The sequence below is a fragment of the Martes martes genome (assembly GCF_963455335.1).
Source record: "Martes martes genome assembly, chromosome: 5".
NCBI lineage: Eukaryota > Metazoa > Chordata > Mammalia > Carnivora > Mustelidae > Martes > Martes martes.
In genome coordinates, this window is record NC_137892.1 from 95,061,943 (window position 1) to 95,079,145 (window position 17,203).

At 44.9% G+C, this 17,203-nt stretch overlaps 1 protein-coding gene across 2 annotated transcripts in view; it reads left to right on the forward strand.

Moving 5' to 3' along the window:
• The window catches only part of FSTL4 (follistatin like 4), a 407,996-nt gene that overhangs the window by 371,578 nt on the left and 19,215 nt on the right, over positions 1-17,203 (forward strand). For both annotated transcript variants that reach the window (XM_080804096.1, XM_080804095.1), the window contains exons 9-11: positions 12,886-13,047; positions 13,436-13,570; positions 14,559-14,585. In XM_080804096.1, the coding sequence (XP_080660222.1) occupies positions 12,886-13,047; positions 13,436-13,570; positions 14,559-14,585 (324 nt within the window). The remainder of the gene's footprint in view (positions 1-12,885; positions 13,048-13,435; positions 13,571-14,558; positions 14,586-17,203) is intronic.

The following is a 17,203-nucleotide window of genomic DNA, read 5'->3' on the forward strand; positions in this document are numbered from 1 at the left end:
AAGGGGCTGGGGGTGGGGGAGGATGGGAAAGGGCAGAAAGAGGGCCTTGCCCAGTTACCTGCTTCTTGGAAGGCTCCAAGCCTTTCTAGGACTTCTCCACCCTAAGCCCCGTGCAGACCCCAGCTAGCAACCCCTGTCACACAGAGTCAAGACATGAACCCTGAGCAGAGGCACCTGGGTTCAAGGGCTTGTACTGGTGTTTCCTTGACATACAAGGAAGGCAAGTAAGCTCACCTTTAAAATGGGAAGAACAGTAGTCCTCCTGCCTTAAAGGCCTGATGAGATCTGATATGTCTCCAGTGCTTGGAAATCCCTGATGCAGAGTTCACAGTTCAGGGTGGGACAGATATGGGAGAGATTTTGGTTGTCTCAAGCCACATGAAACTGTAGTTAGTGGACATAGATGTTCTGAGCAGTGGCCCCTCAGAGAGCATGCAACCCATTATACAGATGGGAAAATCAAGACCCAGTGAAACTAGCCAAGCCAAGAATAAAATACTGACTTCTTTCTGGAGCTGCCCCACTCCTTGGCGGCAGGGGCCAGACCCCATATATAGGCCAGACCCCCATCTTCTGGGGGTTTTCCATCCCCAACTCTGCATTGACCTGGTTGGCTAAAGGGAGCCCTTCCAGGCAACTACTTCACTCAAATTATTAGTATAATTTCCTCACAGACCAGGCCTCTCAGAGATGAGGTCCAAACGCTGACATGATTTATAACTTCATGCAAACCTCCCATATTGCCCTCCTAGGAAAGAGCAAGAACTTGAGACATAAATGATTAATCCATTAAAATACAAACCCCTCCAACTCCCCACAGTTCAGACAAGTAACGATTCATTCCCAAAACACAATAATCCTCTCCCAAATCTGTTGATGACTCCAGCTTGGTCCTTTTGTGAATGTGCCTCTTACTTAGGACATATTTATGCTGCCTTTCACCTTGGAAATGATCCATGTTTCCCAAAGAAAATGGGCCTTTGTGTTACATATTCAAATGTTTTCACTGGAGGGTTTTGCAAATTTAAAAGAAAATGAATGTGTTTACCCAGAATATATTAATTTCAAATGATTTTTCGTGTGTGAATTAATACAAAAGGAGACGGGAGATGCAGGCCAGAGGAAAACAGGTGCGTCTTTGTTGCCAGTAGGAAGCTGTGCCCGCACCCCAGCCCCTCAGTCTCTCACGGTGAGAATGCCAGGCTTTTCCTGACTGGACCCCATCCCGATGGGAACCAGGGTTCCTGGGGTCTTTGACCCCTCCCTGACCCCCTGTTTTTCTCGGGCTCACCTGTCCCTGCGGGAGACTGCATCCTGAGCTCTGGCTCTGCTAGGAGTTAGGAGTCACAGCTTCTGCCCGAAGGAAGCAGGTGTTCTCTCAGAGCCTGGGGCCTGGTCCACACCGCGGCAGGATGTGTGGATGTCTCCTCACGTATGAGGACACCTGGGTTCTCAGGTTAGTAAGTGCAATCCCACCGTACTGGAGGGATAAGGCTTTGGTTGTTTTTGTGTTTTTTGGTTTTTGTTTTTTAAACCTTGTTGGGCCAGTCTCCCAGTTAGCAGGTGGTCAGGTCAGGGCATGACGGGCTTCTCAGTGGAGCTCCTTGGTGCCTCGTGGGTCGCCTTCCGTGTCACAGGCTCCCTTTGTGCAGGGCCTGAAGCCAGGAAGACCCAGGAGGGCCAGGACTGGGTGCAACATCCCTTCGATTGCTGCTGGCCTGGCTGGGCCCCAGTGGCCTCCTCCATGCCAGTTTCTCAGGACAGACAGGATGGGAAGCCTGAGCCACTGGTCCACAGCAGGGGGGGACACCAGCCTCGTGGCCCCTCCAGCCCACAGTCCCATGTTCACAGTCACATACATGCAGGCTTATTCCTGCCAGCCTTGTGTCTTGGCCCCCACCTATCCCCAAATACTCCAGCCAATGAATCTGTGCTGACAATTCCCTCGGCTGAGAATTCTCTCCCCTCCTTTCCTGTCCACCTCTTCCGTCAGGGGTCCGTGTAACCTGCTTTGACCAGACACATACTGAGTTTCTCCTGCAGGCCACTCCCAGGCCATGCTCTGGAAACCCAGCAGTGAGCAGACCAGAACCTCCGTCCTTGCAGAGCAGGTCTTAGGGTGAGAAGTAAAAAGGAAAATTAAAAAACAAAGGGACAAGGAAAGTCAGACACAAGATCGAAATGGTAGAGGGGATGGCAAGTGAAGGCCTTACTAAAAAGTTGACATATCTTTCAACTTGGTGGGAGAGTCACCAATCCTTCGGAAGGCTCTTGGCCTGAACTCCCGGAGGACGGAATGAACATTTTTTGAGATAAGAGGGGGATAGATGAGCAGATTCGGGGAAGAAAGCTCAGAAGCTCATGCAGACATAGTAAATGCCAGGTTCTGTGAAGTCAGTTGGGCTTCCAAGTATGAAGTCGAAGGGACAAGTTGGACGAAGGAGGAGTGGTCAGCTGTGCCCAGTGCTGCAGACAGCTCAGTGAGGATGGGGTCAGAGAACTGGGCATTGAGTCAGGTTTGGCATAGGGTGGGAGGTGGGAATCGCTGGAGAAGAGCCATTTCCATGGGGCAGTGGGGAACCTCTGCCTGGAACTGACCCAGGAGGCAACGGGGGAGAGAAATTCGAGCCCCCAAATATGAGCAACTCTTCAGGGTGCTTCCAAGGAGGAAAATGGGGCAACACTGGGGAGAGAATTTGGGGGAAAGAGAAGTTTGGGAGTTTTTTAAGATGGAAATTAAAAGTTTTCTATAGGCTGATCAGAATGCTCATTAGTAAGAGGGAATGGGGCACAGGAGGAGGAGGGAAGTACAGGGAATGTCCTAGAGCGGGTGGGAGGAGGAGGGCACCTGCCCCACCTCGCAGCCCACTCCAGGGGGAGGTGAGGGAGAGAGCCCCACCCCCTGAAGAGGCTGCAGGAGAAGCAGTGTCTCCAGGCTTCCATTTGGGTAAGAAGGTGAAAAAAAGTTCATACAAGAATTTGAGGATATAGGACATTTTGCTCATGGCTGAACATGAGTTCCAGAAGGTGATAACCGAAGGTCTGCGGGATAAGGTACACCGCAGAGGCATAGGCATCTTACGAAGACTGATGTGACCCTGAATCGAGGACATGAGGGAAAGTGTCTTCACAATCCCCATTTGTGGAGTCAGGGCAAGATGGGGAAGAGGGGGCCCTGGCAGATGAAACTGGTCTGAGACCCCCTCTATAGTCTGGCAGATCGAGGGACAGAAGTCAGAGGAGGAGTAATCTCAGACCCCAGGAGGACAGTGGCTCATGGAAACCTAACGGGCAGCAGAGGGGCCTCTCACTGTGAGCACCCACACCCAGGGGAAGTGTCTTTGTCCGTAGACCTATATTTTTAAGTGGATGACTCATTCCACACCCTTGACTTTCAGTCCAGTTTCATTTCGTTCTAGAATAGGGCTGAACATTTCAGTTCAAAGTTAGCCCTGAATCGGTCTTCGAGTGACTGCAAGTCAGAACTGAGTCCGGGGCTCACCCGGAGGCTGATAACTAGAAGCGGATCCTCCAGCCCCAGCCCAGACCTCCGGGATCAGACATTGTGAAGTGGGCACCAGTGCTGTTTTTAACAAGCCCCCGAGGGGATGCAGAAACACAGTCTAGTTTGAAAACTTCATGGGTCCACAGATTCTATCAAAGGTCAGGGTTGAGGCAAAGGACAGTCTTCAAGGCTGATGCTGACCACTGGCCATCTCACTGAAGAGGTCAGTCCACAAACCACGGGTTTAGATTCCCCAGTTCAACAGACAAAGTATAAGTAAAGTAGCTCAGTATTTATCTTGTGAGGTGGAGAGTGGATCCTACTCTCTTCTGGCAATTCTTCCCCTACCCCTGTCCCCATGCACCAACAGCCCCCCTCGGGTAATAATGCTCATCACACCTGGAGTTCACTGTTAAACCACCTTCCCCAGACAGCAAGCTCCACGGGGATCAGGGCTGGTCCGCTTGTATTCCCTGCTCTGTCCATAATGCCTGGTACTTGGGTGGTATTTAATAAATGTTGGCTGCACATAATGAATTGACAGAGCTTGCTAAAACCAATCCACACCATTAGTGTGGTGCCTGATTCAGAGTTGGGGGATTCCTTCAGCCCTCCCCTGGCCCTAGCCTCCCCCACCCCTGCTTTGCAACATTTGCTACTGTCATATTTTATAATATCTGGTAGGAAACAGTGCCCATCATCACCCTTGCTTTTCAAAATTTCCTCAGCTGTCCTGGCACATTTTTTTCTTCTGGGTAACTTTTAGAATTGTGTCGTCGAGCCCCCACCGACTGATTTTCATTGCAATTAGATTAAATGTATGGCTTAATTTGGACTATCTCTTTTCTTAACTGCAGTAAATCTTCCATTCCCAGAACATGACTCTCCAATTATTGAAGTCTTTTTTTAATGTCCTTAGTGAGATTTTAGAGTTTTTTCATTTAGGTCCAGAGTGATTTCTGTTTGATTGCTGCCAGGAAGTAAGCTATTAGTTTTCTAGGTTTTGGTGCTGGGACCCCTCTCTGCACTCACTTATTGAAACTTACTACTTTGGGGTTCATTATCTGGAGCATATCCAGATAAAATATCATTTTTCTACATCTTTTTAATACTCCTCATTTCTTGCCTTCAATCGACAATCACACCCTGAATCGTGTTGAGAGTCTGATATTGCCTTCTTTCTTTTTTCCTTTTTTTTCTGACTTAATGTTTCACAATTCCATAAAGAATGGTGCTATTTCTTCTTTTTATGGAGATATTCCTCACTGTAGGAAACAAATATCATTCTGTTCTTATTTTATTGAGGTTTTTTCCTCTAAGAAATTGATTCTGAATTTTTTTCAAAAGCCCTTTCAGTGTCTAGCAAGAGAATCAAATGATTTTTCTTTTTTGACTGCTTTGGATTTTGGAGGTGATTAATTACAGATTTCCTGATAGTTAGCCATTGAAACATATTATGCTTGGTCACGATGTGCTCTTTTAACACCAGGCTAGTCTTGATTTACTAATATGTCACTTGGGATTTTGGTATATCCAGTCAAAGTGAATTAGGTCTGTAGTCCTCTTTTTTGTACTCTCTTTGACAGTTGTGGTGCCCAAGTTATAAAATTTGCAACATCTTCTCTGTCTTATGCTCTAGGAATTATCGATTCCTTAAATGTACAAAATACCCTCCTATGAAACTACTCAGGGTGCCTATGGGTTAGTAGCAATTTTTTATTAACATATAATTATTATTTGTTTCAGGGGTACAAGTCTGTGAAGCATCAGTCTTACACAATTCACAGTGCTCACCATAGCACATACCCTCCCAATGTCCATCACTCAGCCACCCTATCCCTCCCCACCCCCTCCACTCCAGCAACCCTGTTTGTTTCCTGAGATTAAGAGTCTCTTATGGATTGTCACCCTCTCTGGTTTCATCTTACTTCATTTTTCCCTTCCTTCCCCTGTGCTCCTCTGTCTTATTTCTCTTATTCCTTGCATCAGTGAGATCATACGATAATTGTCTTTCTCTGATTGACTTATTGTGCTTAGCATAATACCCTCTAGTTCCATCCACATCATTGCAAATGGCAAGATTTCAGGGGTATTTATGGCTGCATGATATTCCTGTGTGTGTGTGTGTGTGTGTGTGTGTGTGTATACATACATATATACATGCATACATACATATACATACCACCTCTTCTTTATCCATTCATCTGTTGATGGACATCTGGGCTCTTTCCATAGTTTGGCTATTGTGGACATTGCTTCTATAAACATTCAGGTGCACCTGCCCCTTCAGATCACTATATTTGTAGCTTTGGGGTAAATAGTTGGTAGTGATTTGCTGGGTCGCAGGTTAACTCTATTTTCAACTTTTTGAGGAACCCCCATACTGTTTTCCAGAGTGGCTGTACCAGGTTGCACTCCTACAAATAGTGTAGGAGGGTTCCCCTTTCTCCGCATACTCGTCAAAACCTGTCATTTCCTGAGTTGTTAATTTTAACCATTCTGACTGGTGTGAAGTGGTATCTCATTGTGGTTTTGATTGGTATTTCCCTGATGCCTAGTGATGTGGAATACTTTTTCATGTTTCTCTTGGCTATCTAGAGGTCTTCTTAGCTGAAATGTCTGTTCATGTCCTCTGCCCATTTCTTGATTGGATTATTTGTTCTTTGGGGGTTGAGTTTGATAAGTTCTTTATAGATTTTAGATACTAGCCCTTTACCTGATATGTCATTTGCAAATACCTCCTCCCATTCTGTCAGTTGTCTTTTGGTTTTGTTGACTGTTTCCTTTGCTGTTCAAAAGCTTATGATCTTGATGTGGTCCCAGTAGTACATTTTTGCCCTTGCTTCTCTTGCCTTTGGCGATGTTTCTAGGAAGAAGTTGCTATGGTTGACATTGAAGAGGTTGCTGCCTGTGTTCTCAAGGATTTTGATGGGCTCCTGTCTCACCTTGAGGTCTTTCATCCATTTGAGTCTATTTTTGTGTGTGGTATAAGGAAATGGTCCAGTTTCATTCTTCATGATATGACTGTCCAATTATCCCAACACCATTTGTTGAATAGACTGTCTTTTTTCCTTTGGACATTCTTTCCTGCTTTGTTGAAGATTAGTTGACCATAGAGTTGAGGGTCTATTTCTGGGCTCTCTATTCTGTTCCACTGATCTGTGTGTCTGTTTTTGTGCCAGTACCATACTGTCTTGATGATGACAGCTTTGTAACAGAGCTTGAAGTCTGGAATTGTAATGCTACTAGCTTTTGCTTCTTCTTCAATATTCCTCTAGCTATTCAGGGTCTTTTCTGGTTCCATAGAGATTTTAGGATTATTTGTTCCAGCTCTGTGAAAGAAGTTGATGGTATTTTGATAGGGATTGCATTAAACATGTAGATTGCTCTAGGTAGCATAGATATTTTCATAGTATTTGTTCTTCCAATCCATGAGCATGGAACATTTTTCCATTTCTTTGTGTCTTCCTTAATTTCTTTCATGAGTATTCTGTAGTTTTCTGAGTACAGATTCTTCGCATCTTTGGTTAGATTTATTCCTAGGTGTCTTATGGGTTTGGGTACAGTTGTAAATGGGACTGAGTCCTTAATTACTCTTTCTTCCATCTTAGTGTTGGTGTATAGAAATGCAACTACTTTTGGGGCACTGATTTTATATCCTAACACTTTATAGAATTCCTGTATGAGTTCTAGCAGTGTTGGGGTGGAGTCTTTTGGGTTTTCCACATGAAGTATCATATCATCTGCAAAGGGTAAGAGTTTGACTTCTTTGCTGATTCAGTTGCTTTTATTTCTTTTTGTTGTCTGATTGCTGAGGCTAACACGTCTAGAACTATGTTGAACAGACGTGATGATAGTGGACATCCCTGCCATGTTCCTGACCTTAGTGGAAAAGCTCTTAGTTTTTCATAGTGGGTTTTTCATAGATGGCTTTGATGATATTGAGTGATATGTGTACCCTCTATGCCTACACTGTGAAGAGTTTTGATCAAGAAAGGATGCTGTACATTGTAAAATGCTTTTTCTGCATCTATTAAGAGTGTCATATGGTTCTTGTGCTTTCTTTTATTAATGTACTGTATCACATTGATTGATTTGTGGATGTCGAACCAACCTTGTAGCCCAGGAATAAATCCTACTTGGTCGTGGTGAATAATCCCTTTAATGTACTGTTGGAGCCTATTGGCTAGTATTTTGGGGAGAATTTTTGCATCCATATTCATCAGGGACATCGGTCTGTAATTCTCCTTTTTGTGGGGTCTTTGTCTGGTTTGGGGATCAAGGGAATACTGGCCTCCTAAAATGAGTTTGGGAGTTTTCCTTCCATTTCTATTTTTTAGAACAGTTTCAGAAGAATGGATATTAATTCTTCTCTAAGTGTTCGGTAGAATTCCCCTGGGAAGCCATCTGGCCCTGGACTATTTTTGTTGGGAGATTTTGGATGACTGCTTCAATCTCCATACTGGTTATGGGTCTGTCCAGGTTTTCTATTTCTTCCTGGTTCAGTTTTGGTTGTTTTTACATCTCTAGGAATGCATCCATTTCTTCCAGATTGTCAAATTTCTGGTGTATTGTTGCTCATAATATGTTCTTGTAACTGTTTGTATTTCTTTGCTGTTTGTTGTGATTTCTCCTCTTTCATCATGATTTTATTTATTTGGGTCCTTTCTCTTTTCTTTTCTTTTTTTTTGTTTTGTTTTGTTTTTTTTGTTTGTTTGTTTTTTAAAAGATTTTATTTGTTTATTTGACAGAGATCACAAGTAGCAGAGAGGCAGGCAGAGAGAGTGAGGGGGAAGCAGGCTCCCCACTGAGTAGAGAGTTGAGGGAAATTGGAAGGGGAGGTGAATGAGGGTCCTTTCTCTTTTCTTTTTGATAAGTCTGGTCAAGGGTTTATCAATCTCATTAATTATTTCAAGGAACCAGCTCCTACTTTTGTTTATTTATTCTATGGTTCTTTTGGTTTCTATTTCATTGATTTCTGCTCTGATCTTTATTATTGCTGTTCTCCTGCTGGATTTAGGCTTTCTTTGCTGTTCTTTCTCCAGCTCTGTTAGGTGTAGGATGAGGTTGTGTACTTGAGACCTTTCTTGTTTCTTGAGAAAGGCTTATATCACTGTATTCTTTCCTCTCAGGACTGCCTTTGTGTGTTCCAAAGATTTTGAGCAGTTGTGTTTTATTTTCATTTGTTTCCATGAATTTTTTCAATTCTCCTTTAATTTCCTGGTTGACCCATTCATTATTTAGTGGGATGCTCTTTAGCCTCCGTGTATTTGAGTTGTTTCCAACTTTCCTCTTGTGATTGAGTCTAGTTTCAAAGCATTGTGGTCTGAAAATATGTAGGGAATGATCCCAATCTTTTGGTACCAGTTGAGACCTGATTTGTGACTCAGGATGTGATGTATTCTGGAGAATGTTCCATGTGCACTAGAGAAGAATGTGTATTCTGTTACTTTAGGATGGAATTTTCTAAATATATCTGTGATATCCTTCTGGTCATGTGTGTCATTTAAAGCCTTTATTTCCTTGTTGATTTTTGCTTCGGTGATCTGTCCATTTCAGTAAGGGGATGTTAAAGTCCCATACCATTATTGTATTATTGTTGATGTGTTTCTTGGATTTTGTTATTAATTGGTTTATATAATTGGCTGCTCCCATGTCAAAGGCATAGATATTTAAAATTGTTAGATCTTCTTGTTGGACAGACCCTTTAAGTATGAAAGAGTGTCCTTCCTCATCTCTTATTACAGTCTTTGGTTGAAAATCTAATTTGCCTGATATAAGGATTGCCACCCTAGCTTTTGTATGATTTCCATTAGCATGGTAAATGGTTTTCCACCCCCTCACTTTATATCTGGAGATGTCTTTGGGTCTAAAATGAGTTTCTTGTGGAGAGCATATTTATGAATCAATCAATCTCTCTCTCTCTCTCTCTCTCTCTCTCTCTCTCTCTCTTTATCCATTCTGTTACCCTGTGTCTTTTGATTGGGGCATTTCACCTATTTGCATTCAGGATAACTCTTGAAAGATATGAATTCAGTGCCATTGTATTGGCTGTAAGGTGACTGTTACTCTATATTGTCTCTGTTCCTTTCTGGTCTGTTACTTTTGGGCTCTCTCTTTGCTTAGAGGATCCCTTTCAACATTTCCTGTAGGGCTGGTTTGGTGTTTGCAAATTCTTTTACTTTTTGTTTGTCATGGAAGCTTTTTCTCTCTCCTTCTATTTTCAATGACAGCCTAGCTGGATATAGTATTCTTGGCTGCATCGTTTGCTCATTTAGTGCTCTGAATATATCATGCCAGTCCTTTCTGGCCTGCCAGGTCTCTGTGGATAGGTCTGTTACCAATCTAATATTTCTACCATGTATGTTACAGACCTCTTGTCCTGAGCTGCTTTCAGGATTTTCTCTTTGTCACTGAGACTTGTAAGTTTTACTATTAGATGATGGGGTGTGGACCTATTTTTATTGATTTTGAGGGGGGTTCTCTGAGCCTCCTGGATTTTGAAGCTTGTTCCCTTTGCCAAATTAGGGAAATTCTCTGCTATAATTTGTTCCAATATGCCTTCTTCCCCTCTCTCCCTTTCTGCTTCTTCTGGGAACTCAATTATTCAAATATTGTTTTGTCTTATGGTATCACTTATCTCTTGAACTCTCCCCTCATGGTCCAGTAGTTGTTTGTCTCTCTTTTGCTCAGCTTCTTTATTCTCTATCATTTGGTCTTCTATATCACTAATTCTCTCTTCTGTCTCATTTATCCTAGTTGTAAGCACCTCCATTTTTTATTGCATCTCATTAATAGATTTTTTTATTTCAACTTGGTTAGATCTTAGTTCTTTTATTTCTCCAGAGAGGGCTTCTCTAACATCTTCCATGCTTTTTTCAAGCCCAGCTAGCCTTGATAATCATCATTCTAAACTCTAGTTCTGACATATTACTAATGTCCATATTGATTAAGTCACTAGCCATCAGTACTTCCTCTTGTTCATTTTTTTGTGGTGAGTTTTTCTGCCTTGTCATTTAATCCAGGTAAGAAAAGATGAATGAGAGAACAAAATACTAAAAGGGTAGCAATGACCCCAGAAAAATATACACTAACCAAGTCAGGAGAGCCCCGAAACCAGGGGGAGAGAAAAGGGGGAGAAACGAAGAAAAAAAAAAATATATATATATATATATATATACATACACATATATATATTAGACTGGTGAATAGAACAGAGCCACACACTTGATTTTTGGTGCATTTTGGTCTGTTAGAAGAAAGTACCTCCAAAAATTTTAAAGAAAGAAAGAAAAAAATATATATATATATGCACTAAAATAAGGGTAAACACTATGAAGGGATAGAATATGACTATAAAGATGAAAATTTAAAAAGAGTCTAAAATAGGAATTGATAAGACGTTGGTTGAAAAAAGAAAAAAAATGGGGAAAATGTGATCAGGCTAGAGACTAGAACAAAGCCATGTGCTAGATTTAGGGTATATTTTGTTCTATTAGAAGAAATTGTATACCAAAATTTTAAAGAAACAAAAAACCTATATGTATACAAAAAATGACTATAACAATGAAAATTTTAAAAGATTTTTAAAACGGTATTGATAAGATAAAATAGCTTTAAAACATTAAAATAAGAAAGGGGGAAAATTAAAAAATAGAATAAGAAAATTTTAAAAATTTAACTTTGAAAGACTAAAGGGTCATGGGGAAAAAGCCATGAATTCTATGTGATGCTTTCCCATAGCTCTGCAGTTCTGCAGTTCTCATTGATCAGTGAACTTGGTCTTGGCTGGATGTTCTTGCTGATCTTCTGGGGAAGGGGCCTATTGCAGTGATTCTCAAATGTCTTTGCCCAAGGCAAAACTGTACCACCCTTGCCATGGGACCAGGCTAAGTAATCTGCTCGGGTTCGCTCTTGGAGCTTTTATTCCCTGAACACTTTCCATAGAGCTCTGGAGGACAGGAATGAAAATGGCAGCCTCCCAACCTCCGGCCCTATAGGAGCTGAGATCTTGGGGCCTCGCTCTTCAGTGTGCCCTCAGAGAAAAAATTCAATCCCTCCTGTCTCCCTGGTCTCCAGCCACGCTCCAAGCTCACCCGGCCTATGACCAAGAATTTCTATCTCTGGCACACGGCCCCATTTGGAGTCTCCAAACCCAGCCAATTCCTGCAGCACTCCTGTACCACTCCTTCTGGAGGAGGAAGGAGGGGGTCTCCCTGGATCTGCTGCTTGTGGGGTCCCTGCTCAAAGAGCAGTGGCCTGACTATGCCTTCAATCACAGTTTAAGGTAACCCTGTCGAGAGCCTACTCCTCAGCTCCATCTCTGTTGCTGGCTTCCCCCCTCCAATACCTGGGAGACCTGCCACACTCAGACACCCCTGGTCTTTTTGTGTCTCCATGGGTCTGGAGACCACACTGTTCCTGCATGGGCTCCACCCCTGCTTAGCCCCTGGAGCAACATCCCTCAGTGGGGCAGACTTCTAAAAGTTCCGATTTTGTGCTCGGCTGCTCTACCACTTGCCATAAGCCGGCCCCTCCCCCGTGGTCTATCTTCCTGTCTCTTTGGATTCACTTTCCCGCACGTCCTACCTTCTGGAAAGTGGTCAGTTTTCTGTTCCTAGAATTGCTGCTCTTCTCTTCTCTCTCCTATTGAGTTTGTAGGTGTTCAGGATGGTCTAATAACTGTCTAGCTGAACTCCTAGTACCTGATGATAATCTCGGTCTCCTACTCCTCAGCCATCTTGCTCCTTCCCCCTCACCCATGTTCTTCTGATGAGTGGGCCAGGTCACATCCTCAGCCCTGAACTTGGCTGCCAGGGCTCATGGCTGAGCCAAGAAGGGCACACTTTCCTTTCACCCATGTTGTGGGGGGGGGAGAAGTGGGGAAATAACAGTGATTCACAGGAAAATCAAAGGATTTCCCCAGAGTAGTGATGTAATTAGTAGCCCTGCCAGTCATTGACCATAAATGCTTTGTGAAGCACTTCCTGCAAATAATTAAGCCCCTGTCCAATGTCTTTCCAATAACAGAAATAATATATCTGAATTTTATTCATTCAGAAATAAATGTGCAGTGGCTGTTGCTCTTCACATGTAGCAGCTGAATAGCATTCAATATCTGGATGTCTTTCTGATCATATTTAGAATAATGGTGAAAGCCATGAATTATAGGGCACAAAGCCTGACATGTTTATTGCTTACAATTCATTTTATAGTCCTTTCTTAGAGGGCTTGAGCTGCTGAACAGGAGACTATGAGCTAGTTACAAAGAGAACTCCAGAGCGGCATCTTGGTTCATCCTCGGGAGCAGGTGTGGGGCCAGAGCACGGGCCCAAGGCCAGGTTAGGGCCCTGTCTGACCAGCACCAACTTCATCCACAGTGCCACCAGTCATCCGCGTGTATCCAGAGACCCAGGCACAGGAGCCCGGGGTGGCGGCCAGTCTGAGATGTCACGCAGAGGGCATTCCTATGCCTAGAATCACTTGGCTGAAAAATGGCATGGATGTCTCAACCCAGATGTCGAAACAGCTTTCCCTATTAGGTAAGAACTGCCCTCAGTGCCTCTCTGCTCTTCCCGTCAAGTTCAAGCTGACACTTTCCCCAGTGAAATGAGAGACATGGTTTGTTTCTAAGTCAGATGTGTCAGGAGTGAACAAATGTCTCCCCAAATTCTCCTGCTACCTGCACTCACACAGATCTTGTGGGCTTTTTGAGTGCAAAGATGATAAGCTGTAAATCCAGTCCCAAGTCAGCCTCAGTTTAGTCCAGCTGATCAAGCCCTTTCTGGGCGTGTATCATGGATGTTGGTTGCCCTCATCCCTGCCGAGGGCCTGTGTTTTTAACATCACCACTCTGGATAAAAGGGAGATTTGGGGGGAGGGGGGGTGTCCCAGCTAAGCAGACCATCTTGAGCACTGTCCTTCCTCCAGCCAATGGGAGTGAACTGCACATCGGCAGTGTTCGGTATGAAGACACAGGGGCGTATACCTGCATCGCCAGAAATGAAGTGGGCGTGGACGAGGATATCTCCTCACTTTTCATTGAAGACTCAGCTAGAAAGACCCGTGAGTCCACTCTTGCCTCTGAGCTCCTCATTGCGCTGGTTGGGGGGTGTTGGGTGCAAGGGGACCAACTGACCAAGTTTGTACCCACCATCCATGAGCCCCTGAAGACAGGGATAAACTCCCATATTCTCTTGTGCTCACAGCTGCGGCAGGGGTGCCCAGGGGTAAGCAGACCTTCCCTGGCAACCTCAACAGCACACAGACAGGGAAGGTCCCTGGAAGCAGAGAGTGCCCAAGACAAGGAAGCTTACATATCCTAGCCCCATTTCTGCCTCCTACTTGCTGTATAGACTAGAACCTCTGCCCCTTACCCATAAAAGTCCTCCTTCTCTCCAGCCACCAGTCAGTGATGCAGATTCCATACATGATAGACTAGATATCCATTCATGATTTTTATCACATGCTGATGTACCACCGTGGCCCAGGAAGTGGCCCAGCCACACATGCACATATAACCTTGACTCCAGGGATTATCCCCCACCTGTGTGCCCTCCCAGGTAGCCACCGTTTCCCAAGTGGCTCTGCAGGTGTGATTCCATGGACAAGAGTGATAGCTAGGATCTCTTGCCCTTGTTTAAAGACTCCAAGCTGAGTCTTCAGCATCAAAGGAGATCATCAGAATAGTGTCTCAGATGGTCTTCCTTGGAGAATCCTAGCTGAAAATCAGCCTGGCTTTTGGAAGTAATCAGGAACTCTGGGAGAATGGTTCCTTTCTCCTTGTCAACCACAGAAGTGGAGGATCCCATTAGTGGACCTAATTTCAGAGACTATTTAGAAATTGAAAGTGTACTGAGACCTAGAAACATTTGTCCACATCCAGAGTCCCATCAGAGGGCTGCTGCTTGGCAGTGAGTGGGGCAGATTCCATACACGAGGGAGGTAGCCATCCATCCCTGAAAGGAATCACTACAGTAAATGCTGACATTGCTTTGTTCTTTTTTCCTTCCCTCAATCATGTTCCCGGTCTCCTGATTCTGTGACCCTATAGTTGCAAACATTCTGTGGCGAGAGGAAGGTACCAAGTTTTATTCTTCTGTGTTGTGCTTGTGATCACCTGTGTTCATGTTTCGATCATGGGCCATATTTCCATGGGCCACCATCAGCTTTCCCAGATACCATGCAGTCCCCATCAGTGCGGTCCACCTGCCAGATTGGATGGGAGGGTGGAGGTCAATGACCCAAGGGTCACATGCTGAGAAGCAGATTTAACATGTACTTGTGTCTTTAATGGACACCAGTCCATTAGAACTTAAAAGTGGGAAGTTGCTATCTAAAGCTGTTTGAAACCATCACTGAAGCAGATTACTTGGCAGGGGTCCCTGGTCAGATGAGGCCTTCAACTTTTTTCCAGAAGGTGATATTGGTTCTGGAGTTCTCAAAGTTTAGGTGTACACTTTGAGGAAATGCCAAAGAAAAAAACCACCATGGTTTCTATAAATGTATATTTTTAAATGAATAGATTTTTAAAATTTTATTTACCAAACCATCTTTAGATACTAGGTTGGACCCTAAAAAGATGGCCATTCTTGTATGTCAAAAATGGTCTAATACTAACAATTTCATGTGGTTCAAAAAACAGAAGGCCCATGTGGGAACTGGGTTATAGGGCCTGAGTCACCCTTTGTGGACCCCGGCCCAGTGCAGCCCCTCCACCAGAGCAGAGTTCACATCACCTGGAGGTAACTTACTCTCCAGGATGGGGCTTGATTAGTGGATGGGGGTTTCAGGGAGGAGATGAGAAGCAGAGTGCACCCCGTGATTTCAGGGTTACGTACAAAATCTCCTCTTTAAAAGCTGGCCTATTTCCTGTCTCATTTTTTTCCTGGTAAACATTTCCTCGTGGCATTTCCTAGAGTCTGGCATATGCATGAGTACATATACTCAGAACAATTTCCTGAATGTCAGGCACTGCTGTTCACAGTAAGTCACAGAGCAAAACAAAAGCAGAACCTGAAAAATGAGGAATTGATGCCAGTAGATGTTAGGATTCCTTGGGAAGACAGGTTGTAGCAACTGCCACTCACCATGGACAGCTGTCCCCCAATGCTGCCCAACCTAGCGCTAAGCCACAATGCATGTAGAGAGCTTTCCCTCTGGGTCTTTAAGAGGTGGTAATTTTCTAAAATTGCGTTCACTACAAAGAGGCTCAAGTTTCAAAAGCAGAGACCAGCAAAGAATGCCAGAGACCCTGGGATGTATGAAACAGAGCACTAGAGGCCTCACATTGAGGGCAACTTAAGACCCCCAGCTGCTTTCTGGCTGTGGGGTGACAGGTGCTGCCCTCATCGTGGACAGCACCCTGGCAACAAGTGCCATCCTGCCTGGACAGCCAGCTGCTTGTACCCTTCACAGCTGGAACTAGGAAATACAGGAGCATAACCCACAGGCCAGCAGGCCGCAGGCATCTGTCCCATCTCAACAAGAGAAATGAGATGATTGGGGCATGCCACAGCAAAGAAAGCCCCTTTGTGCCCTGTTAGGAGTAGTTCCGCTCAGACAGAACCCTCCAGGGGACCGGATCAGGAGGCTGGCTCTGTCTCCTGTGAAGTCAGTTGTTTGGCGAGGCCCGAGTTCCACTGCTGACCATGAGCAAGGCTGTGCTTTACCTGCCACGTGGCCACAGCTGCAACCCCACATGGGGTCCCCGAGCTTTCAGGCTTACCTTGGTCCTTGCAGCTGTCCACTTCCTAAGAGACCCTGGGAGGCCGAGGGACCCCAGGGACAGGGACTTTGACTCATAGGTCTGAGCAAAAGAAGTTTGTCAGGTGAGAGTGGACAGAGAGAAGGCCCCACGGGGACAGAGCACATACGGACCAGAAGCTGGGATGTCCTGGGAGCTGAGACGAGGCCCCTTCCTGTAGCTCTTGGGACAGGTTGCCCAGCACCCCCAGGATTCCCCCAGAGAGACCTGTGCAGGGTGCTCCCAGACAGTGCTAGCTTCTGAGAGCCTGGGGTCAAGTTGTGCCCAGTGGCGAGCCCTCCTTCCCAGCCCCCCTCTCAGGACAGAACCAGCAGCAGCTAAGACTGTGTCCTGGAGTCAGTGAGCTTGGTCCACACTGGGAACCCCAGGCACTGGGGCTTCCTGGGCAGGAAGGGCCTGAGGCCCAGAAAACTGCCTGCAGAGTCACTAGAAGCAGGTGCAATGTTGGCTCCTATTTCGTGTTGTATGGTTTTCTAACACTGAAAACCTACCCAGATAGTCAATGAAGTCAGTATACTGGGTCTCTCAGCATGCTAGGATAGAGCATGTTTTTCATAGATTTAATTTTCTTAGCATTTATGGAAATCTGTTGAATATTCCACCTTCACAAGAAATAATAAAATGAGGGAGAAAGAAAAGGAGAACTCAAACCTTACCAATTTTGTGCCATCTTTATGTTTTATGTTGAGGCACAGTGAAGCAAGAGAGCCTGGAGTAGGGGTTTGGGGTCCAGCCCCGACTCTGGTGTAAATCCAAGTAACCTCCACCAAGCCCCTTCCCTTCCCTGGACCTCAGTTTTTTTGTCTTTGTAATAAGGAGGTCAAACTAGATCCTCCCAGGTCCCCTTCTCTGCTACTCTGAGGTTTCTCCCCACATGGCCACACCAGGGTGGTGGTGGGAGCAGGAAGGCGGGCCTGACCAGGCTGGGGCTC